The sequence below is a fragment of the Aotus nancymaae genome, unplaced genomic scaffold (assembly GCF_030222135.1).
Source record: "Aotus nancymaae isolate 86718 unplaced genomic scaffold, 86718_ANA_hifiasm-v0.15.2.pri h1tg000021l, whole genome shotgun sequence".
In the NCBI taxonomy this organism is placed as follows: Eukaryota; Metazoa; Chordata; class Mammalia; order Primates; family Aotidae; genus Aotus; species Aotus nancymaae.
Genome location: NW_026988433.1, coordinates 31,106,206 through 31,133,447, shown reverse-complemented (window position 1 = coordinate 31,133,447; position 27,242 = coordinate 31,106,206). Strand labels below are relative to the sequence as shown.

General features: G+C 37.6%; 2 protein-coding genes across 6 annotated transcripts in view; one reads left to right on the top strand and one right to left on the bottom strand.

Annotated features, from left to right (window-relative positions):
• The window catches only part of CHPT1 (choline phosphotransferase 1), a 39,366-nt gene extending 22,905 nt beyond the window's left edge, over positions 1-16,461 (top strand). For 2 of the 4 annotated variants that reach the window (XM_012469234.2, XM_012469232.2), the window contains 4 exons: positions 625-783; positions 1,199-1,324; positions 4,580-4,690; positions 7,049-16,461. In XM_012469234.2, coding sequence (XP_012324657.1) covers positions 625-783; positions 1,199-1,324; positions 4,580-4,690; positions 7,049-7,093 — 441 coding nt within the window. In that variant the 3' untranslated portion in view covers positions 7,094-16,461. Of the gene's footprint in view, positions 1-624; positions 784-1,198; positions 1,325-4,579; positions 4,784-7,048 lie in introns of all 4 variants that reach the window. The other 2 variants (XR_010343840.1, XR_001110100.3) reach the window with 2 other exon arrangements.
• Positions 6,647-16,455, bottom strand: SYCP3 (synaptonemal complex protein 3). 2 transcript variants are annotated; one of them, XM_012469236.2, is made up of 8 exons: positions 16,133-16,455; positions 15,434-15,500; positions 15,228-15,262; positions 13,153-13,270; positions 11,825-11,924; positions 9,695-9,793; positions 7,257-7,361; positions 6,647-7,128 (listed from the first exon to the last, which is right to left on the bottom strand). In XM_012469236.2, the coding sequence occupies exons 1-8, from the start codon at positions 16,263-16,265 to the stop codon at positions 7,075-7,077; spliced, it is 711 nt and encodes a 236-aa protein (XP_012324659.1). In that variant the 5' UTR covers positions 16,266-16,455; the 3' UTR covers positions 6,647-7,074. The 2 variants fall into 2 exon arrangements, with proteins under 2 accessions (XP_012324659.1, XP_012324658.1); XM_012469235.3 differs by lacking the exon at positions 6,647-7,128 and having other exon boundaries at positions 7,140-7,361.
• Positions 16,462-27,242: the final 10,781 nt, after the last annotated feature.

The following is a 27,242-nucleotide window of genomic DNA, read 5'->3' as shown; positions in this document are numbered from 1 at the left end:
AAGGAGGTGGGGATGTTAGTGTAGAAAGAAACTAGGATAGGCTGGGCGTGGTGGCTCACGCCTGTAATCCCAGCACTTTGGGAAGCTGAGACCAGGAGGATTGCTTGAGCCCAGGAATTCAAGACTGGCCTGGGCAACATAGGGAAACCCTGTTTCTACTAAAAACACAAATAATAGTAATAATAATAAGAAGAAAATAGGAAAAAAGAAGGAAACCTGGATAGAACTAAACTCTTCTTAATCAGTGATATTTTGCAGAATTGGCAGAATAAGCTTTATTTCAGTATCTCCACAAAAATATGTTAATTTGGCAATCTACATGTGGATGGCCTTCAACATGGTAAAAGTTGAAGAATAAACTGCATTAATTTTTAGCCAGTTTAAAACGTGTGTGAATATCAAACTGGAATCAGACATCTGTGGCACTGTATTATGTCTCTGTCACTCTCAGGTTCTATGAAAGCTTGAAAAGCACAACTAAGGTTTGCATACTCCTGTAGGCCATACACTACCATCACACACTGTTCTTTAGGTCTCTTGCACAAAATAGGTGATTAGAAAATATCTGCATTGTAATAAATGCAGTGTTAAAATGTGATACTGATTTTCTGCTTTATCCCTTAGGGCACTAGTGTCTTGTCACCTGGACTCCACATAGGACTAATTATTATACTGGCAATAATGATCTATAAAAAGTCAGCAACTGATGTGTTTGAAAAACATCCTTGTCTTTATACCCTGATGTTTGGATGTGTTTTTGCTAAAGTCTCACAAAAATTAGTGGTAAGAAATTTTTGTGATTCATGATATAAATAATGTACTTTAGTCCTCAAACACAAAGCTGGAAATTATTTCATACAATGTATAGGTTTTCTTTTGTGGTGTCAAAATCATAATAATTAGCTATTTGTGCTCCCAGCAAAACTGTGATAGGAGTTATGTTATATTCAGTTAAATTAATTGTTTAGCTGTAGTTATCATTTACAACTTTCTGTTATCAAGGAATTTAAACATTGGAAACTTTAATAAGCTATCCAGTCATGAATTTGAGAAGGTGTAGAAAAGTATTTTTATATCAAATGTGAGATTAAAAGGTCTGTTTTAATACTGAATTAAAGTTATAATTAATTCTGTCTTAAAAATAAAAGCTAACACATTTAAAACTTAATAATAAAATTATTTTGTTTAATTTTTATAGATAGCTCACATGACCAAAAGTGAACTGCATCTTCAAGACACTGTCTTTTTGGGGCCAGGTCTTTTGTTTTTAGACCAGTACTTCAATAATTTTATAGACGAATATGTTGTTCTATGGATAGCAATGGTAAGTATTTATTCTGCATTTTATTTATTTTTTTAACAGTGCTTAAGAACCATTTCAGTGAGATATCAGTAGCCTCAAGATCCAGTCTATGCAGGACACAGTGGCTCACACCTCTAATCCCAGCACTTTGGGAGGCCGAGGCAGGTGGATCACTTGAGGACAGGAGTTCAAGACCAACGTGGCCAACATGGTGAAACCCTATTTTTCTCTACCAAAAAATACAAAAATTAGCCAGGTGTGGTGGTGCATGCCTGTAATCCCAGCTACTTGGGAGGCTGAGGCAGGAGAATCATTTGAACCCAAGAGGCAGAGTTTGCAGTGAGCTGTGATCACTCCACTGCACTCCAGCCTGGGTGACAGAGCGAGACTGTATCTCAAAAAAAAAAAATTAAAAAATAAAAAGATCTGGTCTATACAATATATGCAATAAATGTTTCTGAGTATTTGAAATTACTTCTCATAAGCTGTGAATAATTTTATATTGTGTGTAGAAATGGCCACATATCTATAGGCCAGGTTTCCAACAACCTACATTCTTGGAAACACAACTGTGTACCTAAAAATAGCTATATTTTTCTCCCCGCAAAAACCAGTGCAAAAATGTCAAAAACCACTTTACTCTGCCCAAAGGACTTTCTGACTTTATTTAATCAGGCTTATTAGAATATTCCCAGTTTACAGCAGGTAACAGGAAAATTAGATGGGGTTAGTACTAGCAAAGGTAGGCATTTTATTGCATTGAGAATTGTCAGCGATTTGAGGAATTGTCAAGAATTTGAGGAGACAAAACAGAATAGACAGTGCTACTAAGTACAGGATTCTGAGACCATTTTATGCCAAATGTAAGAAACTTTTATATGTGTATGGTCCTTGAAGATAGTGCATAATTTGTATTAATCATAATTCAGTCATAAATCAAATTAAATTATCTTTGACTATATCCTGCTTAAGGATGTGGATAACATATGTACTAATTTCTATTCAAAATGATTATAAAACACAGAATATAGTGCTTCAGAGAGACATGTTAGCCATCCAAGGAAAAGAAAATCATTATTGGTAACACTTCAATTACAAAGTTGGATAAATGGAGAATTATTACATTTTTTTTTCTATTACTGAGACATATGTTTATGGTTGGTCTTTAATAATGGTGGCTTTGAATAGTTTTGTTGTATTTCTATCTGTGGATCCCACTGGCCATCACCAAATTCAGAGTGATATATAAATATACTACAATAACAAAACCCACCAAAACCCTGAGGTGAATCTTTTGATAATTCAAATAATCTCACTATATTTGTTAGATTTGGATATTTGCGGTGGCTAATGCCTGTAATCCCAGCACTTTGGGAGGCCAAGGTGGGTGGATCACCTGAGGTCGGGAGTTCAGGCCAGCCTGACCAATATGGAGAAACCCTGTTTCTACTAAAAAACAAACAAAAATTAGCTGGGCATAGTGACACATGCCTGTAGTCCCAGCTACTTGGGAGGCTGAGGCAAGAGAATTGCTTGAACCTGGGAGGCGGAGGTTGTAGTGAGCCAAGATTGCACCATTGCACTCCAGCCTGGGCAACAAGAGCAAAACTCTGTCTCAAAAAAAAAAAAAAAAAAATTTATCTGTTCTGTGCATCAGTTACAGGAGTACATCTGATGATCTTTCACTACGTTGTGTAGTATGTTCTTTCTGGAGTAAGTTAATAACTTAATATTCATTCATAGTCCATTCAAAAGTTTTCCATCCTTCCTATGGTAGCAGTGAGATGTACTTAATTCTTTGAGGGGGACAATGAACATTTTCAGGTAAAATTTAAAAAAAAAGTTTAAAAACCCGAATAATTACCTTTAATATCCACTATAAATATTTTTTAGGGCTCCAAAACAATCCAGTTTTAAAATAGGGGGTAATTAATCAAAATATCTAAAAACTCAGTGTAAGTTTTCTTTTAGTGATCTTAGGTATGTATTACCAAATGGAGTTGTTGAATTAAAATATCAGATGTTAAAAAAATCAAGCATCTGCTGGGAGCAGTGGCTCATGCCTGTAATCCCAGCACTTTGGGAGGCTGAGGCAGGCGGATCACGAGGTCAAGAGATCGAGACCATCCTGACCAACATGGTGAAACCCTGTCTCTACTAAAACAAAAATGAGCTGGACATGGTGGCGCGCACCTGTAGTCCCAACTACTTGGGAGGCTGAGGCGGGAGAATTGCTTGAACCCAGGAGGCGGAGATTGCAGTGAGCCAAGGTTGCGCCCCTGCACTCCAGCCTGGCGCCTGGCGACAGAGTGAGACTGTCTCAAAACAAAAAACAAAAAAATCAAGCATCTGTTGTAACAAGTAATTGGCCTGGTTTACACCCATGATGGAGACTGGTAAACTGAGGAAGTCAAATTCAATTTTTCTTTAAAACACTATGTGGATGACAAAAAAAAAAAAAAAGTCACACACACAATGTGGGGGTAAACATGGTGCTTTTCGAGTAAGTTTTTAAAGTAAATGATAGAGATTTTCCTCTCATGGGTGAGAATTCCCTCTCCAAGGGCAGAGCTATGAGGCTCCTATTTCACCTGCGTTTCATTTTCTGAAGAGAAGCATTTGACTGTCGACTCTGGGCAAAGTTTCCAAATAGAGGCCCTCTTTAAATTTTAAAACACAATTTTGTATATGCCTCAAGTATGGTATCTTTTCTAGACCTTTTACTTCTTACAACTTACCTCAAAGAAATAGAAATATATATGATGGAATTAGTTCATTATAAGATGGCTGATAGAAGGAAATTTGTGGCTTCATTGCACAGCAGAAAGTTGAAACAATGTTGAGTCAGGAGACTTGGGTTCTATTACTTTCTAGCTTCTGTATTTTAGTCGTCTTTTTTAGTAGTCTTTTTATTTTTATTTTTTTAGAGACGGTGTTTCACCATGTTGGCCAGGCTGGTCTCGAACTCCTGACCTCAGGTGATCCACCCGCCTCGGCCTCCCAAAGTGCTGAGATTACAGGTGTGAGCCACCGCGCCCGGCCTTTAGTAGTCTTTTTTACTTCTGAGCCTCAGTGTCTATAACTGTGAAATAACCTGCATTTTCTAGAAGACTACAGCGAGGTCCAAATATGAAATTTATTAATGTGCTTTAAAATGTAGTATTTTTGGTGAAGAATTTTAGGTGAAGTTTTGATATTTGAGGGAAAAATAGAATTGTGCTACTTGAGAAAAGATAGATCATAATCCATTTTATATTTTCTTTTTTACTTCTAAAGGTCATTTCTTCATTTGATATGGTGATATACTTTAGTGCTTTGTGCCTGCAAATTTCAAGACACCTTCATCTAAATATATTCAAGACTGCATGCCATCAAGCTCCTGAACAGGTTCACAAGTATATTGACTGACTAATAGCCCAAGGAAAAGAGGAGATGAAGTTAGGGGAATCTATGTGTGAAGGAAATCCCCCTGTGCAGGAGGCTAGTATACTATCAAATAAGGTTATATTTGAATATAAAACATAAACCCTGCAGATTCCATTGTGTCTATTTCAGTTATGAAGCCCCATTGTATTTTTTTATCACAGGTGTTCTCAGAATAATACAATCTACATATTAATTAGAAACTAAAGAAAGAAATTTCAATCCTGAGGACAAGAAAGTGAACCTCTGTAATTCTATGTAGCAGTTTGTTTCTGAGACTTAATCAGACACAGGGTTTTCATGGCCAAAAGATTACATAAATATTTAGAACATAAAGGATTTTAAGCATCTTGAGGGTGCTTACTTTGATTGCTAAAAACTGAAAAGTGAGCTCATAATACTGCTTAAGTGCATGGATTATAATATTGTAATTATTGAGTCATGTGATGTTATAAGAAATTTTTTTATACTAGTCATTTTTCAAAAGAGGCATGTTAATTAGTATGTTATAATAGAAAACTTGTTTTAGTATACTAGAATTTAAAAGAGCTACAGGAATTTTAAAAATAAAGTTTGTATTTAATAAAAGGAATTTGTTGTACCAATTCAGAAAAACATATGAATCTTTACACTGAAGGTAACTTGTTCCTTGATATTTTCAGTTAAAATTTCATTGTCACCAAAAAGTGGATGTTAAATATTCCCTTTTATGAAAAATGAAACAGTAGCTAAAAGTTAGTTGACATGTAAGAAAATAAGTAACTTAGAAAAACATGGTAAAAAATATCTTCCCTTTAGAAAGCCAAAGTTATTTCAAGTACACAGACTCATTTGATGTGATAAGGGATAAAATAAGTAAAAGTTATTCAACCAGTAAGTACATTAGATACTGATTCTTATCTTTCCACTCTAATTTAAATGTATTTAGATTACTCATTATGAATACTACTAGAACTGTCACAAAGATCTGGGGATCCAAATCTTCAGATTCCCATCTGACCCTATTTTTAATTTCATATAATAGTTCAGTAGACCATATGCCATATGATGAAGTAATCAGAAAAAGGAGTAATGAACATGTGTTACATTTGTTTTAGGCAAGAAAAAGGCATATTGAAGGAAACAGTAAAAGATGATATTTCTTAAAAGCAAAAAATATATATTTATGTGAATTAAGTATACAGAAAACACTGGAGTACTTATTTTGCCTCTAACTATTGGTACAACTTCCCAAATAAGGATTTTCTTACAAGGATGAATAGTACTTAAGATTTACATTCCAATATATACTTTGGCTTAAAAGGAAAATCCTTTACAAAGCTCAAAAATTTAGGAAGTAATGTCAAATATTCATAAATGGTAGAAGACTAATTTCTTCCTCTACAAGTAGGTTGTCACAGTTATAAAAGTTTGTGTGTATACACCTGTTTTTTTTTAAAATTGGAAAACCTTGTAACTAAGATATGAGTAGGTTATAGAGGCAAAAATGAGAGGCAAAACCCCGTCTCTACTAAAAATACAAAAATAAACGGGGTGGTGGCAAGTGCCTGTAGTCTCAACTACTTGGGAAGCTGAGGCAGGAGAATTGCTTGAACCTGGGAGGCAGAGGTTGCAGTGAGCCAAGATGGTGCCACTGCACTCCAGCCAGGGTGATAGAGTGAGACTCCATCTCAAAAAATAAATAAATAAAGACAGATGTGGTGTACTTGAACCACAAGTAGATATGTTAATGATGTGCTCTTAATTTAATGGCAGACCAAGCCCAATTAAGTGACATTTTGATGTCTTTGTGGCAATGACATATTCACAAATCCATGTCTTAAAACTGATACTTATATATTGTTCTGTTGCTAGTGATTTCATGTTCAGAGATGATTTTAGCAATTTATTCCAGAACACAAATTTAAATGCAGCTTATTGTCATTAGAAGTGGCTGTATAACTTACGTATATAGAAAAGGATGTACATGTAAAACATATTTTGTATTCTTTTTCCCTTAAAGGATAGAACCTTCTATATTTTCTATAGAAGTGTTTTCTACCTTTTGGGATTAATACAAATACAATGAAGCCAAACCTAAAATTAAATTGTCTTTATTTAATTGACAGTGTTAAAAGAGAAAAATTCACTATCATTACTAAAGAGCTGAAAACTCAATACATATTCTTTAGGAGTAGTTGCTAACTCACATAACTGTTTAGATTTGACTTAACAGAGAGAGAAGTATTACAATGAAAAAGATATTATTAAAGATGTTATAATTAAGCTACTAAAGACCTACAATATGCTTCTTAGCTAATATAATTGTATCATATTACTTAGGTTCAAGTTCTTTCTTCAAAGAGTCATCAGAATAACATGGATTGAAGAGACTTCCGAACACTTGCTATCTCTTGCTGCTGCTGTTTCATGGAAGGAGATATTAAACATTTGTTTAATTTTTAGTTAAGTGTTATACCTATTTCAGCAAATAAAATATTTCATTGCTTATATTAATCCTTATTTTTTCAATTTCAATATGATCACTTACAGTTTCCATCATAATTTTTTTCTGCAACATAGCCATTTCTTTTTTAAATTCATTTTGTGCACCAGTAAGTAGATTATCATGATTCTTCTCCAACTCTTCCATACTCTAAAAAAACACGAAAGACTAGTTAAGCTACAAAGCACCACTTTTTATCTCAGGTTCTAAACTTGTCCAATTAATTTTCAAAAGTAGTAATTTAAAAATATTCAAATGCTTATTACTTATTTGAAATAAAAAATATTCTAAGTAATACATGAACACCAAAATACCTACTATAAAGGAAAAAAATCAGACGTGAATAAAATATTATGAGAAGTACAATATAATAGTTTGCCCAAAATGGGTTTCATGAACTGTTAAGGTCAAGATAAAAAAGACTGGAAGTCCCTTATCAGTAAACATCACTGCTATTAAGCTTTCCAAATATCAAGTAATAATGTACTTATGACTAATAGTGTGCCATTAATTCACTAGAGGGAGTAAAATAATCTGTAGTACTACCTCTTTCAAGTTGTAAAAAATAAAAATTATGTTTTACATCTTTATTATTCATTCAACAAATAGTTAATCTAGTGCCTACTATATAAAAGGTGCTATATTAAGTGCTGTGGAGAAATTAAAAAATAATAATACATGATTGCTTCCTGATGACAATAAGAAAAAAACATAGGAACAAAACAAAAATTTTATAATAGGAATAGAAACACAACTTGCTGTGGCTATATAGTGGAAAATGGAGATTAATTCCAATTTAGTTGGCAAAACACTAAGATTTCAATAAAGAATAAGGAGTTAAAAATATTCTAGGGGAAGGGCAGAAGCATGGAAGTGAGTTGAGAGAAAGCAATTATATGGAGGGGTAGGGTAATGGATAAATGTAGTAAATGAAGCTTAAAAAGAGGGTCATGTCATAGGGGGATCTTGAATTTAGAATGGGAGGCTACTGACAGTTTTCAAGAAGGAAGAGATACAGTTTTAAAAGAATATAACAGATCTAGGAAGGACAGATTGGAGAACAGAGAAATCAGTTAAGAATTTTAATGGTACGAGCAAATAATAATGAGGTCCTAAACTAGGGTAGTAGCAGTGGGAATTAAAAGAACCACTGCAGAGGTAAAAATTACAGGTCCTAGTAATAACTGAATGTAACAGAGAAAGGAGATGGAGGAATGAAAGTTTATAAATAGTAACATTTAGTGATAACATTTAGAAGAAATCTTTATCTAGTACTTTATCAAACCTTTGCACCAATTACCAAATGGTTCAATATACTTTTTTTATACTTGTTGGCATCACAGCAAGCCAACAAGTTTTCCATTTGGAAATACTTTTAAAAAGAACGTGTGTGTGTGTGTATAATTTTTTTTTTTTTTTTTTGAGACAGGGTCTCACTGTTGCCCAGGCTGGAGTACAGTAGTAGGATTTCAGCTCACTGCAACCTTTGCCTCAAGGGCTCAAGCAATCCTCCCACCTTAGCCTCCCAGGTAGCTGGGACTACAAGTGAGTGCCATCATGCCCAGCTATTATTTTTTTCATTTGTTTGGTTTTTAAATAGAGATGGAGTTTTGTCATGTTGCTCAGGCTGGTCTTGAATTCCTGGGCTCAAGTGATGCTCCCACCTTGGCCGCCTCCCAAAGTGTGAGCCACTGTGCTTGGCCATATATATTATTTTGAAATATTTATTTTAAAACAATTTGACTAGTTTACTCAGAGTGTCCCAATTCCTTTAATGTCATTTTAACATGTATTTGAACAAGAGTATTAAAGGAACCACCACTGAAAAAAAGTTTATGCAAGAGTCCATTGAGCTTCTGTGAATAGTTACTAAAAAGTATATTTCTGCCTGAACAAGAGGGGTACAGACTACAATTTGCTAATATGTATGTGTCAGTAGACAATTATCAATCCAGACTTTTAATCCTCAGATGTCTATTATATCGATTATTTTATGTTGGTATGTTAATTCATTTTTGGTCCCTGTAATAATTCTAAAAAATAATTCTAAAAGCATAAAATACTTCTATAATACATTTGAAAACAAGAGACTTCAATAATTTAGGTACTTTCTATTTAACAAACACTGGGGATACAATAACAAGTAAAACGCAACCTAAAAATGATTACTATAGACTCTATTTACAGTTAAACAGAGAACTATGACTAAAGTGTTACTAAAATATGAATTTTATGCATTATAAGTACATGTCTAAGTAAAATACCCAATTTACCATTTCCTGTCTTGAACAATCCTAACAAAACCATCTGAATCCTAAAGTAAAAATACATGTATCACTTAAATCAGAAACAATGAATTCAAAATGGAAAAGCAGTTAAAAATCTAAAACAAATTTTTCCATAAACTTAGAAATAATTATCTTTTACTTCCGTAAATATATTATGTTTTATAACAATGTATTGTGTTGCCACATACAACAAACCTTTATGAACTGCTCATATAACTGTTTAATTGATTTCAGTCTCTGGCTCTGAACAATTCTAGATTGTTGAAGAATCTTTTGTTGCTGTCGAAACATATTCTACAAATATAAAAGAAAAAAACTGTGTAGTAACAATTTGGGTAAAATTTTAAATTTAGAAAAAAATAATTCTACATTAAACTTAAAAGAAACTTTTAAAAATCAAAGCTTTTAAAATTTTAACCACTATTATGACCATGTTTAGATAATTTGTGTTCACCACTAATATGCAACAATATATTAATCCTTCCAGTTGCTGAAAGGGAAATTTTAACAATAATCAAGACATTCTTGGTGATTTCAATGTCCACACAGATGATCCTTCCAATAATAATGGTCTTTCAGTTCTTTGACCTGTTTCCCAATGATTTTGTCCTCCACCCTACTTTAGCCATTGACTTATATACTCCCACCCTAGAGTTTGTCATTACCAATAACTCTAACCACTACACAGTATTAATAATGGTAAACTTTTTGAGACATAGATACTCATCATTCCCCTTTCATAGATGAGTTAACTGAGGCATAATCTGTCCATGGCTTCCCAGCTACAACTGCTCAAACAAGAATTTGATCCCAAACAGTATTGTTTCTGGCATCCAGGATCTAACCATTATACATACTGTTTCTCTATATATCCTAGTATTTAACCACTAGCTCTTTACCATTCTAACTTACTCCCTTTAGTACTACAGTTCAATAATATATCTGCACCACAAATCCATCCTATCTACTTTCCTATCATCCCTACCCCATTTTCCTTACTGGCAGGTAACACAAATCTGGCCATTAAAAGTCAACCATGTTCTGACTACAGATGTCCCTTGGTATCCTGGGGGGACCAGTTCCAGGACACTCAACCCCTCAGGAGACCAAAATCTGCAGAGGCTTGAGTTCCTAATATAAAATGCATCATATTTGCATATAACCAATACACATCCTTCCACATACTTTAAATCATTTCTAGATCTCTTATAATATCTAACATAACGTAAATGCTATATAGTTGTTACAATTGATTACTTTTCCAGTTTGTATTTTTTATTGTTTTCTTCTTTTTTTTTTTTTCAGAAAGTGTCTGGCTGGAGTGCAGTGGCACCATCTCAGCTCACTGCAACCTTCGCCTTCTGGGTTCAAGCAATTCTCCCACCTCAGCCTCCTCACTGGGATTACAGGCATGTGCCACCACAGCCAGCTAATTTTTGTTTTTAGTAGAGACAGGGTTTCAGTATATTGGTCAACCTGGTCTCGAACTCCCGACCTCAGGTGAACCACCCACCTCGGCCTCCCAAAGTGCTGGGATTACAGGCATAAGCCACCACACCTGGCCTCTTCCAAATATTTTTCATCCACAATTAGTTGAATACACAGATATGGAACCTACACGTACAGAGGGCTAACTATACAATGACTGGTTCAAGAATAGGCAAATGATTCAAACTACATCAGTCATATTTTTACAGAGGAATTTTCTGCCAGAGGTATTGAGAAAGATTTTCTCAGTCCACTGGGGTTACTAAACTTGTAATAAGCCTAGGACTGTAAAAACTATCTTGCTTACTACATCGAGACACCTTACTGAGAACTGATGACAGAACCCAGATGACACTACATGAGCAACCCCTTCCCTGTTCCCATCCACCTATGCCTGAAGCTAAACTGTCCCAACTTCTTTTATATAAACCAATAATCCTTCTTTTGTACACTGACAAATTTCTGTCACTTGGAAATGCAAATATCCCAACCAATATAAGAAGCAAAGACCAATGTCTTTTATAAATATGGTATGTGCCTCTACTTCCGTGGTTTACAGTTCAGCAAGACTAAAACACATGGCCAACAATGGTTAATGAAACCTGGCTCAGTTTCATTAGCTGAGCTTAGGTTCTCCATTCCTACTTGATACTTGGTTATAACAGATAAATTATAAAAATATAAAATTATAAATTATAAATTATAAAAATTTATAAAATTTATAAAAATTATAAATTATAACAGATATAAATTATAAGTCCTAAAAGGCTAGGTTCTCCATTCCTACTTGATACTTGGTTATAACAGATAAATTATAAATCTAATCATGATACCAACAAGTATTTTTTCTTCTTGTTCCTCAGCTTTCTGCATATCTAAATCCCACTGCTGAAACAAAGTCAGAAACTGCTGAGAATATTCTTGGTTAAGTTTCTGCCTGTAAAACATAATAATGAATTATTATCATATTTCATACCAATATAAAAAGAATTTAAAACAAAACCAAGTTGACACATTTTTACTATATATAAGAAGGAAATATCTGCAGCTTAAGTCTTCTGATGGGAAACCAAGAAGTGAAGTTATGATTTACACTGATTCCAGAAGTATTTTTTTCTAACAAGCTAATAGAAAAGCCCTGTCACAAGCTTTAGCTCTTGAAAACTAAAAGTTTTACTGTATACATAAATTTTCAAAAAGAAATTTATCTTATATCCAGTTTATTTTTCCTTTTTTTCCTACTGAATATAGGTTCTGATAAAACAAATAGATTAAATAAAGTGATTGTATTTACCATATAAGATTTCTAAATAGAAATATTTCACTTCGTTTTTTCCTTGTTTTGGCTTAACAAAGATTTTGTACAAGAGTTAAGTCAGCTAAAACAAACAAATTATATACGATATAAGGCTGGTGATTTTCTATGTTGTTAAACATAATTCACCATCATAAGACTAATGGTTTTTATGAGATTTACCTTTTATTCAACTAGCGTATTCCTAGAATGAATATAAATTACTTTTAGGCTGGGCATGGTGGCTCATGCCTGTAATCCCAACACTTTGGGGGGCTGAAGTAGGAGGATTGCTTGAGCCTAAGAGTTTAAGACCAGCCTGGGTAACATAGTGAGACTCTCATATCAAAAAAAAAAGAAAGAAATTACTTTTACAACCTCAATTGTTACCCAAAAGGAAAAAAGTGATCTTTCCTGATTTTTTAGGAAATATATGTCAATTCTATGAAGGATTGAGGTTATAGCACTAAAGGACTATCATACTTAGAGAAAAATCAAATACATTTTCACTAGAAACCCCAATAACTAGAATAGAATTTTTCTTTTCTTTTTTTTTATAGACAGTCTCACTCTGTTGCCCGGGCTGGAGTGCACCGGCATGATCTCAGCTCACTGTAACCTCTGCCTCCTGGGTTCAAGCAAGCACACCTGGTTAATTTTTGCATTTTTAGTAGAGATGGGGCTTCACCATGTTGGCCAGGCTGGTCTCGAACTCCTGACCTCAAGTGATCTGCCCACCTTGGCATCCCAAAGTGCTGGGATTACAGGCATGAGCCACCGTGCCTGGCCTAGAATTGTATTTTTCATAAGTAATTTACACCAATAAATACTAAGAAATGTAGCTCTTAAAAAAAAAAAGCAACCACATTACCTTTGATCTTGTTGTGTTTTCCAAACATGTTCGATTTTCTGGTTGCTAGTTTTGAGAGAAGCCTTGGTAAACATTTCTAGTCTCTTTCTCTTGGCAAGAAGAGCCTTGTTAATGTCAACTAGATTGAAAATAAAAATTCACTAAAATTTAATGTTGAAAAAAGTATTTTGTTCCCACATATTCAAGTAAATATGGGTAAGGTTGGTTCAACAATATTGGAAAGACATTTAAACTTAAATTTAGAAATAAGCATAATTTCAAAATGCAGAATTATTTGCTTACTTTTTTTTTTTTTTTTTTTCCTGAAAAGACTCTCAATTGGTAGTACCCAAATTCTGATTTTCCTAACTGGAGAAAATTTAACTTGGGAACAGTAAAAATGAGCTAATAAACAAAACAATGTGTCAAGAGCAGACTTTAATTTCCTCATGAGAAAACACTGTTAATAAAGACTAAATTTAGGCCAGGCAGGGTGGCTCACTGCTGTAATCCCAGCACTTTGGGAGGCTGAGGTGGGCAAATCATGAGGTCAAGAGATCGAGACCATCCTGGTCAATATGGCGAAATCTTGTCTCTACTAAAAATACAAAAATTAGCTGGGTGTGGTGCCACGCACCTGTAGTCCCAGCTACTCGAGAGGCTGAGGCAGGAGACTTGCTTGAACCTGGGAGGCAGAGGTTGCAATGAGCCGAGATCGTGCCACTGCACTCCAGCCTGGTGACAGAGTGAGACTCTGTCTCAAAAAAAAAAAAAGCTAATTTTATCTAAATTTATAAAATATGCCCCAACTGAAAGGACACATTTCAATGAATTATTGATAGAACTCATTACAGAAAATATGCAAAAGTACTCTATTAAAAAACAGAATCCAAAAAGGATAAAAGTTAAATCAAAGAACAAGAAAACTATTTTTAATACAATCAATTATATATATATATATTTAAGACATAGCGGGGTGTCACTATGTTGACCAAGCTGGTCTTGAACTCCTGGCCTAAACTCCCTGCCTTGGCCTTCCAAAGTGCTAGAATTACAGGTGTGAGCCCCTGTGCCTGGCCATCAATGATACTTTTAAATACATTTTTTACTAAAAGAGACAAAGACCAAGGACAGAAAAATCTTTAAGTAAATTTCTAGATAAATTAACTCAAGATCACTGTATTTTTTCAATGAGAAATAGGTGAATAAGATCACTTTTAAATGCTTTTGTGGAGCTCTTTCTTGGGCATTTTTACCCACAAGAACTGCATTTCATAAAATGTTTACTACTTCAAAGAATGCTTTACTAAACATAAGCTTTTATCTTATGGATCTACCATAAATAGGTATCTTTCAGTAATCATGATGGAGCTGTACTATTACATAAATATTTTATACTTTAAGTATTATCTATAATAAACGTATAAAAAAGCACTTTTTCACCACCAGATAGAGCAAAGCTTTCAAAAAAGATTTGATTATATGAATAATTCATTTAGAGGAGCTAAATATTAACTTTTTTAAGATAACTAGTCCCTAGCAAAGCTCATATTACTGATGTTTAATATATTATTTAAAACTTGAGAATTTTTGAACTCAATTATTAAACTCTCACTGTCTAGCAAAATTGTCTTTAGTATCAACTATATAGTTTATTATTAATGTAAAAAGTTATTTTAGAGGCTTCAGTTTATACTGTTCTCCCTAAAGAACATAGGAAAAGTCAGAAAATAACTAAATTGAAAAAATGAAAAACTGATGTATATACACAAATACATGTATACGTGTATGTGTATCACTTAGTCTGTGAATACAAAGAAGGGTAAAGACTTTCCTGTCCATTTTTGTCCTCAGATTCCATAACCCATTAAATTCACATATGTATAAAATAAAAGCACCATTTACTCTTAACATCATTGAAAATATTAAGTATGAAAATCTATGATGCTAAATCACAAATACTTATGCAGAATCTTTTTTTATGTGAGAACAAGGCTTAAATAACAATCTTATAGTACATTATTAACATTTCCTATTAAACAAATTATATGGTTTAAAACAATTTTCTTTAAATACAAGTATCTCCTTAAACATACCTCCAACTCCTTCCAGCATATTCTGTACTTCACCCCTGTAAAGAAATTACATTTTAAAAACATTTAAAGTTCCATCAAACGCCATGCTTGTTTTGGAAGAAATATCAGATCCCAGGTATTTTATATATATTACTTGTTAGACAGCCAAAGTAAATTTTTATTGAAGTGCTTTATCTAAGAAACAAAAATTATTTTGAACATGTTACCCCATATCTTCAACTACTCCTGCAGAAGATCTTTTCTTCCTACGTTTCTCAATGACTGTTGTCTTCCCTGTATTGACAATTAAAAAAAAAAACTTTTGAAACTGAATAGGCTATTTTAGTACATTTTAATGAAACATCTTCATTTGGGGATTTTTATGCTTCAAAGCAGACATACAAATGCAACATTCTCAGCAGGTTAGATGAAATTAAATCAGGGCCGGGCACGGTGGCTCATGCCTGTAATCCTAGCACTTTGGGAGGATGAGGTGGGTGGATCACCTGAGGTCAGGAGTTCAAGACCAGCCTGGCCATCATGGTGAAACCCCATCTTTAAACAAACAAACAAACAAAAAAAGAAATTAAATCAGGATTTAGGTCCATTTTATAGGAACAATTTTTCAAGTCTGCCTGGGTTAATGTCACAGTAAGCCACATACTATATATCAAATATTTTGAAATAACTGCAAAAGTAAGAGTTGCCACACAAGCTTCTGTAATTCCAATACTGCAGTATAAGGATCAAATAAGAAAGGCAAAGTACAGTGGCCATCTGTGTCAGCAGGTTCTGAAACCACAAATACCGGGGGAGGGAAGACTACACCTGAAAATGCTTTACAAACTAAGTTGTACTATAGTCTTTAATGGGTTCAAAACAAATGAACTGGAGGACATCACTGCTCAACATGAGATGTACTGCACCTTCAATAACATCTTCCTCTGAATCACTCAGATCTTTCTTATCTTCAGTCTCAAAGTCATAGGCTCTGGTAAACTGATCTTCCATGGATGGCTTCCCAGATTTCCTGGAATGCTTTTTTCTGGAGGACACCATATCTAGCTGCTTCCTGACTTTAAAAAAACAAATGTCTTGAACTTTATGAATCCAAAGGCATCATTTTAATACACTGGTAAAAATTTAAATATTAAAGGAGATGAAGAACAAGGATTGTTGAATAAAATTTTAAATTTCCTCATTTATTTGAGGGGCCAAAAATTACGAAAGATAATGACATTTGTTAAAAAATAAATAGGCTGGGCACAGTAGCTCACATCTGTAATCCCAGCAGTTTGGGAGGCCGAGGCAAGGAGATCACCTGAGGTCAGGAGTTCAAGACCAGCCTGGCCAACATGGTGAAACCCAGTCTCTACAGAAAAAAAACAAAAAACAAAATTAATCGGGCATGGTGGTGCCTGCGTGTAGTCCCAGCTAGTCGGGAGGCTGAGGCAGGAGAATCGCTTGAACCTGGGAGGTAGAGGTTGCAGTGAGCCATGATCGAGCCACTGCACTCATGCCTCGGCAACAAGAGTGAAACTTAGTCTCAAAAAAAAAAAAAGGCCGGCGTAGTGCCTCACGCCTGTAATCTCAGCACGTTAGGAGGCCAAGGCAGGCGGATCACTATGTCAGGAGTGAGACCAGCCTGACCAACATGGAGAAACCCCATCTCTATTAAAAATACAAAATTAGCCGGGCGTGGTGGCAGTAGCCTGTAATCCCAGCTACTCGGAGGCTGACGCAGGAGAACTGCTTGAACCCCAGAGGCGGCGGCGGTGGCAGTGAGCTGAGATCACCCCATTGCACTCCAACCTGACAACAGGGCGAAACTCCGTCTCAAAAAACAAATAAAATAAAATAAAATAAATGAATGAGAGAGAGAGAATATGACACCGGCCACCCCGACTTCAAGCCCGCTGTGCTGGAGAGGTGGTCCCTGCGGCCTGGGAGACTTGGCCAGATTCTGGCTAAATCCGGGCAACGCTGGCAGGCCGCTCAGCCACACGGGGAAACCGTGGTTGCTGGAGCGACACGTCGTGAGGACGCCTGAAATAAGCTCATAATATCAAGACAAATACACAAGAAAAACGTCCTGCAATTTAGGTCTTGGAAAATGAACGTTGGCAAAAGATTTCGACAACGAACGTATCGAGGAACCACGAAAGGCGCCCTTGGTGTGGAGCGGACAGGAGGGAGACTGGCGCAGAGGGAGGGCCCCGCCCGGCGCCGCCGCGTCCCTGCTGTCGGCGGTCCCAGGGTGTAGGGACAGGGCCCGGGCCCAGCCCAGCCCGCCTGCATCCCCCCGGCCCCTCTCCCCTCAAGGCCCCCAGTGAGGTTCGCGGCCTCCTTTTCCTCGTCAGAGTCCCCAGACAACGCCAAGAGGTAAGATTTACCTCACTGGAGAGGAAAAAAAAAAAATTTACCTCACTGGTCAAGGGCAGCCTCTGGCCTGGACACCTGCGATGGACAAACGCCTCCCCTGCTCACACCTGAAACACACACCTGAAACACACCACAATGACCGGACCAGTTACCGGTCTCTTTAACAGGCTTCCCCCACAACTCCTCCACACGCACACCTCAACCAAAGTACCCCTTAGCCGCGACGCTTCTGAGGCAAGCTGAGATGCGCGCTGAAAAAAAGGCCGTCTCGCCTCAGCCGGACACGTCGCTGATTGGCTGGACGCAGCGCGCAGGCGTAAACTGGGGGCAAGGCTCCACCCCCAAGAGGCGATTGCGCGCCAAAATCGCTTGCCGGTGATGCTTTGGCCGCCACGGCCGGCTCGAGTACACTTGAGGCCTGGTGCCTTCCAGTTTTTAAGTTTTCAATGTTTATAATCTTGAAAATTGCGGCTGGGTGCGGTGGCTCACGCCTGTAATCCCAGCACTTTGGGAGGCCAAGGTGGGCGGATCACCTGAAGTCAGCAGTTTGAGACCAGCCCGGCCAACATGGTGAAACCCCGTCTCTACTAAAAATACAAAACTGGCCGGGCGTGGTGGCGGGCGTTTGTCGTCCCAGCTGCTGGGGAAGCTGAGGCCCGAGAATCACTTGAACCTGGGAGGCAGAGGTTGTAAAGTGAACAAGATCATGCCATTGCATATCTCTTGTAAAAATTTAAATATAACTGGTAATACACTGGTAAAAATTCAAATATCAGTAATATTTGAATTTTTACCAGTGGATAAATATCAAAGGAGATGTCAAACAAAGATTGTTGAATAAAATTTTAAGTTTCTTCATTTATTTGGGGTGCCAAAAGTTAAGAAAGAACATAATGATATTTATTTTAAAATAATAATTTAAAAAAGGCCTGGTGCAATGGCTCATGCCTGTAATCCCAGCACTTTGGGAGGCCGAGGTAGGGAGATCACCTGAGGTCAGGAGTTCAAGACCAGCCTGACCAAAATGGTGAAACCCTGTTTCTACTGAAAAAAAAAAAAAAAAAAAATTAGGTGTGTTGGTGCGTGCCTGTAGTCCCAGCTAGTCGGGAGGCTGAGGCAGGAGAATCGCTTGAACCCGGGAGGCAGAGGTTGCTTGAGCTGAGATCGCACCACTGCACTCCAGCCTAGATGACAAGAGTGAAACTTCGTCTCAAATTGAAAAAAAAAAAGGGGGGCCAGGTAGCACCATGGCTCATGCTTATAATCCCAGCACTTTGGGAGGCCAAGGCAGGCAGATCACCTGAGGGGACAGAGTGAGACCCCGTGTCAAAAAAAAAAAAAAAGAGAAAATTGCAGAATAGTATGTAAATTATGAAACATGAACATACCACCTAATTTATGAAGTAAAGCTTTACCAACATTCACTGAATCTCCTCAGGCAGGCCCTTCCATCTGATCCCCACCTGGTGCCTCACCCGTCCCCATTCAGAAATACAAGAAAATTAACCTACATTTATGTAAATCATTCACCCTCCCTCATTTTCTAAGTTTTATTACCACATGAAAATGTGTCGTTGAACATGGCTTAGTTTCATTCACGTTTGTCATTATAAAAAATTGTCCCATAGTCTATGTAGTATGCTGACAGTTTTTTTTTAACTCAATATTATGTCGCTGAGGGAGTCTGTATTATTACATGTAATAATGTTCATTTTCACTACTGTGTTAATACTCCATAGTGACATTGTTCCTCAGTTTATTCATTGATTTTCTTGTCTTGGATATCTTGGGTATTTGCAGAAAAAGGCTTATATGAACAATGTTACTGTGAATATTCAAATCTTTTTTTTTTTTTTTTTTTTTTGAGACGGAGTTTCCCTCTTGTTACCCAGGCTGGAGTGCAATGGCGCGATCTTGGCTCACCGCAACCTCCGCCTCCTGAGTTCAGGCAATTCTCCTGCCTCAGCCTCCTGAGTAGCTGGGATTACAGGCACGCGCCACCATGCCCAGCTAATTTTTTGTATTAGTAGAGACGGGGTTTCACCATGTTGACCAGGATGGTCTCGATCTCTTGACCTCGTGATCCACCCGCCTCGGCCTCCCAAAGTGCTGGGATTACAGGCTTGAGCCACCGCGCCCGGCCTCAAATCTCTTACATACCTGCTGGAGTTTTTACAGAGCACAATATCTAGGAGTGAAATTGCTAAGTGATTTTCAGTTAAACCAAATAATTGTTTTACAATTATACTCCCACCCACTGAATGAGTTCCCTTTGTTACATATATTCATCTTCATTCAGTGTAGTCAGATTTTATAGTTTTGCCATTCTAGTGGATGTAAAATGATATTTCTTTTGAGTCTTTTATATTCATTCCTCCAGTCACTCATAAGATTGAGCTCTTTTAATCCTTATTGGCCATGTGCATTTCCTTTTCCTTAAAATATCTATTTGGGTTTCTTGCCTGTTTTTCAATTGGGTGTTACATGTTTCTTTTTCTTGTTTTCTTTTCTTTTCTTTTTTTTTTTTGAGAAGGGGTCTTGCTCTGTCACCCAGGATGGAATACAGTGGTGCAATCTCGGCTCACTGCAACCTCTGCCTCCCAGGTTCAAGCAATTCTTCTGCCTCAGCCTCCTGAGTAGCTAGGATTACAGAGGCTACCCCCCACCCCCCGCTCGCCCCACAATGCCCAGCTAACTTTTTTTTAAGGCTAAATTTTTTTATTCTTAGTAGAGACGGGGTTTCACCACGTAGGCTTAGACTGGTCTTGAACTCCTGACCTCAAGTGATCCTCCCACCTCGGCCTCCCAAAGTGCTGGGGTTAAGGCATGAGGCACCGCGTCCGGCACAAGTTTCTTATTCTTTTGTAGGCCTTTATATATGCTGGGTATTAATATTTATGGTTTGTTTTTCTGTGTCTTTTCAAAGAAATGTATCTTTACTCTGAAGTCATAAAAATATTCCTCTATAGTTTCTGTAAAAGTTTTAAGGTTTTATTTTTCATTTTTAAGACTTCATTCCTCTAAAATTGATTTTTGTGCATGGTGTCAGATGGGATCCAATTACCTTTCTCCCCATGTGGAAACCAACCGTTACATGATCATTGATTGAAAATTGTGCGCTCTCCCTAGATCACCTACGTCATATGTCAAGTTTTCATATGTTCTTAAGTCAGCTTCCTAGCCTGTTCCACTAGTTTGCCTACCCCTGTGCCACAACCACAGTTTTCATCACTCCAGCTTTATTAAACGTTTGGTATCTATAGGACAAATATAAGACCTTATTTTTTCTTCATAAGTATCCTGTATATTCTTGAACTTTTGATTTTTAAGTAATTTTAGAATCGCTCTTCCAACATCCATTAAAAGAAACTTGCTGGATTTGTATTGGAATTTCATAGAATCCAAAAATCAATTTAAAGAGAACTAAGTCTTCCTATTCTTGAACATAGTATATTTTCAATTTATTTAGAATGTATTTAATATCATTCAATTAATCTTTTTATCTATGTAAGTTTTACACGTTTTATTAGATATTTATAAATAACATATTTTGTTGCTATTTTGTTCTAATTGCCACTGATAGGTAAAAATGTAATTGCTTTCTGATATTCTTATATTTAGTAGCTTGTTATACTCTTATTACTCCTAATAATTTAGTAGAATCTGGGATTTTATAATCATATCATCTGTGAATAATGACATTTTGTTTTTTCCTTTTCACTCCTTAGTGTTTTTTTTTCCTTTTCTGATTGCACTGGCTGGGATCTTTAGTACAAAGATGAATAGAGGCACTGATACAGACATTCTTGTCTTCTTCCCTATCTTAAAGGGCATGCTTCTAAAGTTTCTATTAATAACAATGATACTGTATGTAGCTTTTTGGTAGTTGCCCTTTATGAAAATTTATCTTCGATTCTAAACTCTTAGTTTGCTAAGTCTTTTGTTTATTCCTTTCTTGTTTTTGTCTTGTTTTAAATCATGAACGAGTGTTGCAATGATTAAAGTCTTTTTCTATTGTTGTACCCGAGCGAGTCAAGGAATGCGCCACACTCTGAGATTGAATTATGAGTCCTTTATTATGCTGGTGACAGAGAGGTGGCTAATGCCCAAAATTCTCTTGACCCCTAAGAAAAAGTTAGGTGGTCTTTTATACTCTAGTTTTAAAAGGGAGGAACCTAACTGAAGCAAATTTTTCACAAAAGCAGAGTAAGCAAAAAGTTAAAAGATAAACTAGTACATGAGAAATAAAACAGTGCCAGGTGTGAGGGGTAAAGCTGTCATGAAAGACATACAACTTATAGATAATGGGGGCTCTGGGCACTCGACGGCACCTGCATTTCCAGGCTCTGCTGGTACCACTTAACTCAACAAATGCATTCCTGGAGGTGCCCAGTGTCAGCCTGCCCCAGCTACATACTATAGTTACATACTTAATGGTGGGAAAATAACTAAAATAAAGAAGCTAAGATGGAGTCTGTCTGGCTCAAGAAGCTAACATAAAGCCTGAACAGCTTTTAGTCTGAGAAAGAGTTTTAGCTGGCAAAAAGCAGGTTATCACACTATAGCTATCGAAATGATCATATGGATTTTTTCCTTTGTTAAAGTGGTAAATAAGATTTGCATATTTTTTCTAATGTTAAACTGAAATTTTATTCTTGTGATTGATTAAACCCGAGTTGATCATGATGTGTTAAGTCTTTAAGCACAAGGTTTGTTCAGCATTTTGTGTCCATTTTCGTGACTGAGACTGACTTGTAATCATCCTTTATCTTACTGTCTTTACCTAGTACCTAGTTTGGAATTCAGGTTATGCACATGGCTTGCCCCCTTCTCCTTCAAGTCTTTGTGCAAATGCCACTATTCATCTCAATGCAGCTTTCTCCACCCCATTTTTAGATATTGTAATTGGAAAGTCTGCACCTTATTTCTTCCCTTTCCTTACTCCTCTTCCCCATATACATTTCTCCTGTCTTCCTCTGTGCCTGCCCCTGCTCCTATGCCTCAAGAGAAAATTACTTAATAGGGCAAATTTGTACCACTTTAAATTTATGAGTTCCAGTCTCAAATGGGCCCTTAACGTTGCTCCAATTCTCCCATTTCCCTCTGGCCAAGTCATTCTCAATTACCATTTTAAGCCTTTTCTACTCTACTCATCCTTCAACACTGTTACCTCCCTTCTCAACTCCCCCTTCGCACTCAGTATTTGACCGTTTTTCTATTTATTTTTCTTATGATATAGTTCAGACATAAAACTCCAAAACTTCTGCCATGAAACCTACAACCTGGCCAGGCGCAGTGGCTCATGCCTATAATCCCAGCACTTTGAGAGGCTGAGGCAGGTGGATCACCTGAGGTCAGGAGTTCAAGACCAGCCTGACCAACATGGAGAAATCCTGTCTCTACTAAAAATAAAAAAAAATTAGACTGGATTGGTGGTGCCTGCCTGTAATCCCAGTTACTCAGGGGGCTGAGGCAGGAAAATCACTTGAACCTGGGAGGTGGAGGTTGCAGTAAGTCGAGATCATGCCATTGCACTCCAGCCTGGGCAAGAAGAGCGAAACTGTATCTCAAAAAAATGAAAGGAAAGGAAGGAAGGAAAGGAAGGGAAAGAAAAAGAATGAAAAGAAAGAGAGAAAGAAAGAAGGAAAGCAAGCAAGCAGGCAGGAAGGCCTGCATTTGTGTCTGTCCTTCCCCCGTTAGACTAGGGGAGATGTCCCTCCTGTGTTCTCGGTTCCATGGCCTCTTGTCTTCCAGGAATCTTAACTACCCATACTTCTCTCTGTCCTATATCTTCAGCTTCTTTCTCTGCTCCACCTTTCCCATTCACATTTACAAATACTCAGATCTCTCACAACTTACCAAAAAAAAAGAAAACCTGGGCCTTACTTCCAAAACAACTAGTCTTCCCCTATCTCTTCCTTGCAATCAGAGTTTTAGGAAAGAATTATCTTAAGACTGTTGCCTCAAAAACTTCACCTCCCATGTACTCTTCTTGTGTTGTTGACACGAAGTCTCACTCTGCTGCCCAGCTGGTGTGCAATGATGCAATCTTAGTTCACTACAACCTCTACCTCCTAGGTTCAAGTAATTCTCCTGCCTCAGCCACCCGTAGATGGGATTACAGGCGTGCGCCACCATGCCCAGCTAATTTTTGTCTTGAACTCCTCACCTCAAGAGATCCGCCCACCTGAACCTCCCAAAATGCTGTGATTACAGTTTGGTGTGAGCCACCAGCATTTGTGAGCCACCACACCAAACTCCATGTATTCTTTAAGCCACTCTAAACCAACTTTGGCCCTCACCACTCATCCAAAACGGTTCTTGCTCTAAAGTCACCAGCGATCCCATCTTGTTAAATCAAATGGACATTCTCTGGTCATCTCACTTGACTTTTAGCAGCAGTCAGCACTGTTGACCACTCTGGTTTACCACTCCGGTTTTTCTCCCTCCTTTCAATCCTCCTTTGGCTTGCACAGTTTACACAGTCTCCTGCTACCATTCTAGCAACTTCTCAGGATCTTTGCTAACTCCTTCTCATTCAAAGAACTCTTGTTGGAGTTGCCCAAAGCTTGGTTTTACTCAGTTTTCTCAATTGATACTCTTTCTCTGTGTTCTCATATATGTACGTAGCTTCAAATGTCAGTTTCTCAACGTGCAGTTCATAGACCAGCTAGTATCGGGATTACCTGACACAGTGGGGAGGGGTGGAAGGCGTTAGAATGCAGATTCCCAGCCTTCTACCAAGTTAACTCTGTGCGGGGTTATCTGGGAAATCTGCCTTTTAAAGAATGCAATGTGGCTGGCAGACTATGAGGTGAAGAATGAGGCTGGCAAGAAAAGACAAGCAGATTCCAGTTGGGACCAATTTATGCACCATTTATGGTGCATTTATTATGTGGCAGGTACTGTACTAATGCTTTACAAACTTTTTTGAATCCTTTAAGTAATGAAAAATTTACAAGTTTCACTGTATTCTGTATCAACACATTTGATTTTTCCAGTTGTTTTCAAGTATGGTGACTTGCCTTCACCTTGAATACCTAATCCAGGAATTTGGTCTTCTTACATGCACCAATTTCTAATCTGTGAAGCTGGAAGGTGATGTTTTTGTCAGCCCAGCATCCGCTCCCTCCTTCCTTTGGTAAAAATCTCCATCCCTCTGGCTACAGAGGTAGGCACAGAGCCCAGAATGAGCCAACTCATCTCCCACCGGGAGTAACTCATCTCCCACCGGGTTTTCTATATTGAAGCCGGAGAGGAAGCTTCCTCGCCTCTCTGGAGTATGTGAGCCAGGAGCTGCCATGTCCTCACCAAGGAGAGAAAAGCTGCTGTGCATAGAGAGGCACAGATGGATGGTGCTGAGCAACAGTTCCTCCTGTAGCCCTGTTTTTCCTTAAGAAGCTTGAGTTAGATTTGTTCCTTGCAATCCAAGTTTATTTAGTTGCTAAAAATTAATTTTGTAGAGACTTGGGTGGAAAAGCTGTCTCTTTCACTTAATAGTGAGACCTGAGGTGAGGCACTAAACCTAGTTAGGCCCCTGTTCCCTTACTGATAAATGGGGATATGGTGTGGATGAAACGAGGTTATGAACATAAAGCACTTAGCACATAGAATGTATGTACATCTTAGCAGTAAGATGTAGCTGTTATCAGGGCAAGTGAGAGGAGAAAAGCAGTTATACTGACAAGAAGCCCCCTTCACATCCGTTTAACCACCACAGCTCTGTACTCATGTCACCATGAAGCCTGGGATTTCCCTTAAAATATATCACAAAGAAAAATAGATAAACAAGAGAGTGAACAAATGTGTCAAAGTCTTGGTAACTGTTGAGCAAATGAGAATTTGTCTGCTGGCCTTTTAAAAAATTTTCATGGTCTTTTTTAAAGAAAGATCTGTTGAGATTATCATGCAGTTTCTCTTTTGGTCCTGCTGATGTGGTGAATTGATTTTCAAGTGTTGAGCCAAATTTGCATTCCTGGAGTAGGCATGGCTTACTGTGAAGTATTGTTCTTTTGGGAATAACTGAATTTGGCTTGCTAGTGTTTTGTTTGAGATTCTTTTGCAGTAGACTGCCCATGGTTTTTGTTTTGTGATATCTGAGCCAGGTTTTAGTGTTGGGACTGTGTTGCAAGGGATGAGCTGGATGATACTGTATTTTCCTTTTTTATGCTCTCTGGAAGAATTTGTGTGAGATTGGTGCTGTTTCTTCCTTAGATGCTTTGATCTAAGTAGCGATTACACTTAGTTTAAATCCTTGATCTGTTAGTTATTATTTGTATACTTTTTGGCATATGGAGAAAAACTTGTTAAAATGAAAACTTTTTCCAGGCGCAGTGGCTCACACCTGTAATCCCAGCACCATGCAAGGCCAAGGCAGGAGTATTGGTTGAGCCCAGGAGTTCAAGATAGCCTGGATAACATAGTGAGACCTTGTCTCTACAAAAAAAATAAATTTAGTCAGGTGTGGTGGAGCACACCTGTAGTCAGAGCTGCTCAGGAGGCTAGGTGAGAGGACTGCTTGAGCCTGGGAGGTGGAGGCTGCAGTGAGCTGAGATCACGCCACTGCTCTCCAGGCCTGGTGTGCCAAAGTGAGATCCTGTCTCAAAAGAAAAAAACAAACAAACAAAAAAGCACTTTCGAAGACATAAGGCAGATTAAAAATCCTCTTTTTAATTAGAAAATGTGTCACTTTCTTAGCTAAGAGCAATGTAATCATTTCACCCTAATGACTAGCCTAGGAGCCTCACCTCTGGCCTGGACAATAATCTTTTACCCAAACTTTCATCATTACCATCATCACCACTGATATTTAGCAGGCAGGACTATTTGCCAGGCACTGGACTGGGTGTGTTGCACATGTCATTTCCTTTAATTATCAGCATAAGCCTCTGTGGTAGCTACCAGTATTGCCTCCCACACTTTGGCAGAGAAAGCTGAATCACAGCAAGCAGTGTCCAGGATCCAGGACTTGAACTCCCGTAGTCTGACTGCAGGGTGTGCTCTTCACCCACATGTGCCACAGTCCTGGGGAGCCAACATGGGTTGGTGGGGACAGAAAAGAGGAACAACCTGGGTTCCCACTGTACCTCTGCCTGTAACTGGTTGTAACACCTTAAGCAAGTCATGTAATCCCCCTGTCCTTGGTGTCCTTGCCGATAAAAAGCAAGGTTTGGTCCAGATAGTTGTTTTGAAACTCTGCCTGAAGCAGCTGGGAGCTAGAGGCAACACCTTGAGAATCAGGCAGGAGGAGCAGCTTTCCTTCTGTATCACAGAATGCTGTGGTTAATGTTTTTATCTGTCCAAAATTTATATTGAAACTTAATTAGCAATTTAAAAGTATTAAGAGATGAGGTTTTCAGAGGGTGATTAAGTCATGGGAACAGAGCCCTCATGAATTCAATTAGATGCTTTTATAAAAGGGCTTGACAGAGGCAGCTTGTGCCTTCTTGCCCTTCTGCTCTGTGGGGATACAGCATTAAAGAAGCCAGCTTAGAAGCAGAAAGCAGCCCTCATCAGACATCCAAACCTGCTAGCCAATTGATCTTGGACTCTCAGCCTCCAGAACTATAAGAAAACTAATTTCTGTTCTTTGTAAATTACCCAGTCTGAGGTATTTTGTTACAGCAGCACAAAAAGACTAAAACACATAGTAAC

Bases quoted from the DNA above. Each gene is read 5' to 3' on its own strand.
- SYCP3 (XM_012469235.3), bottom strand. From the start codon at position 16,265: ATGGTGTCCTCCAGAAAAAAGCATTCCAGGAAATCTGGGAAGCCATCC. The intron at 13,271-15,227 runs GTATGTTTAAGG...TTTTCAATCTAG, and splicing joins TATGCTGGAAGGAGTTGGAG to TTGACATTAACAAGGCTCTT. The intron at 7,362-9,694 runs GTTTGTTGTATG...GTGTTTTTTTAG, and splicing joins TATATGAGCAGTTCATAAAG to AGTATGGAAGAGTTGGAGAA.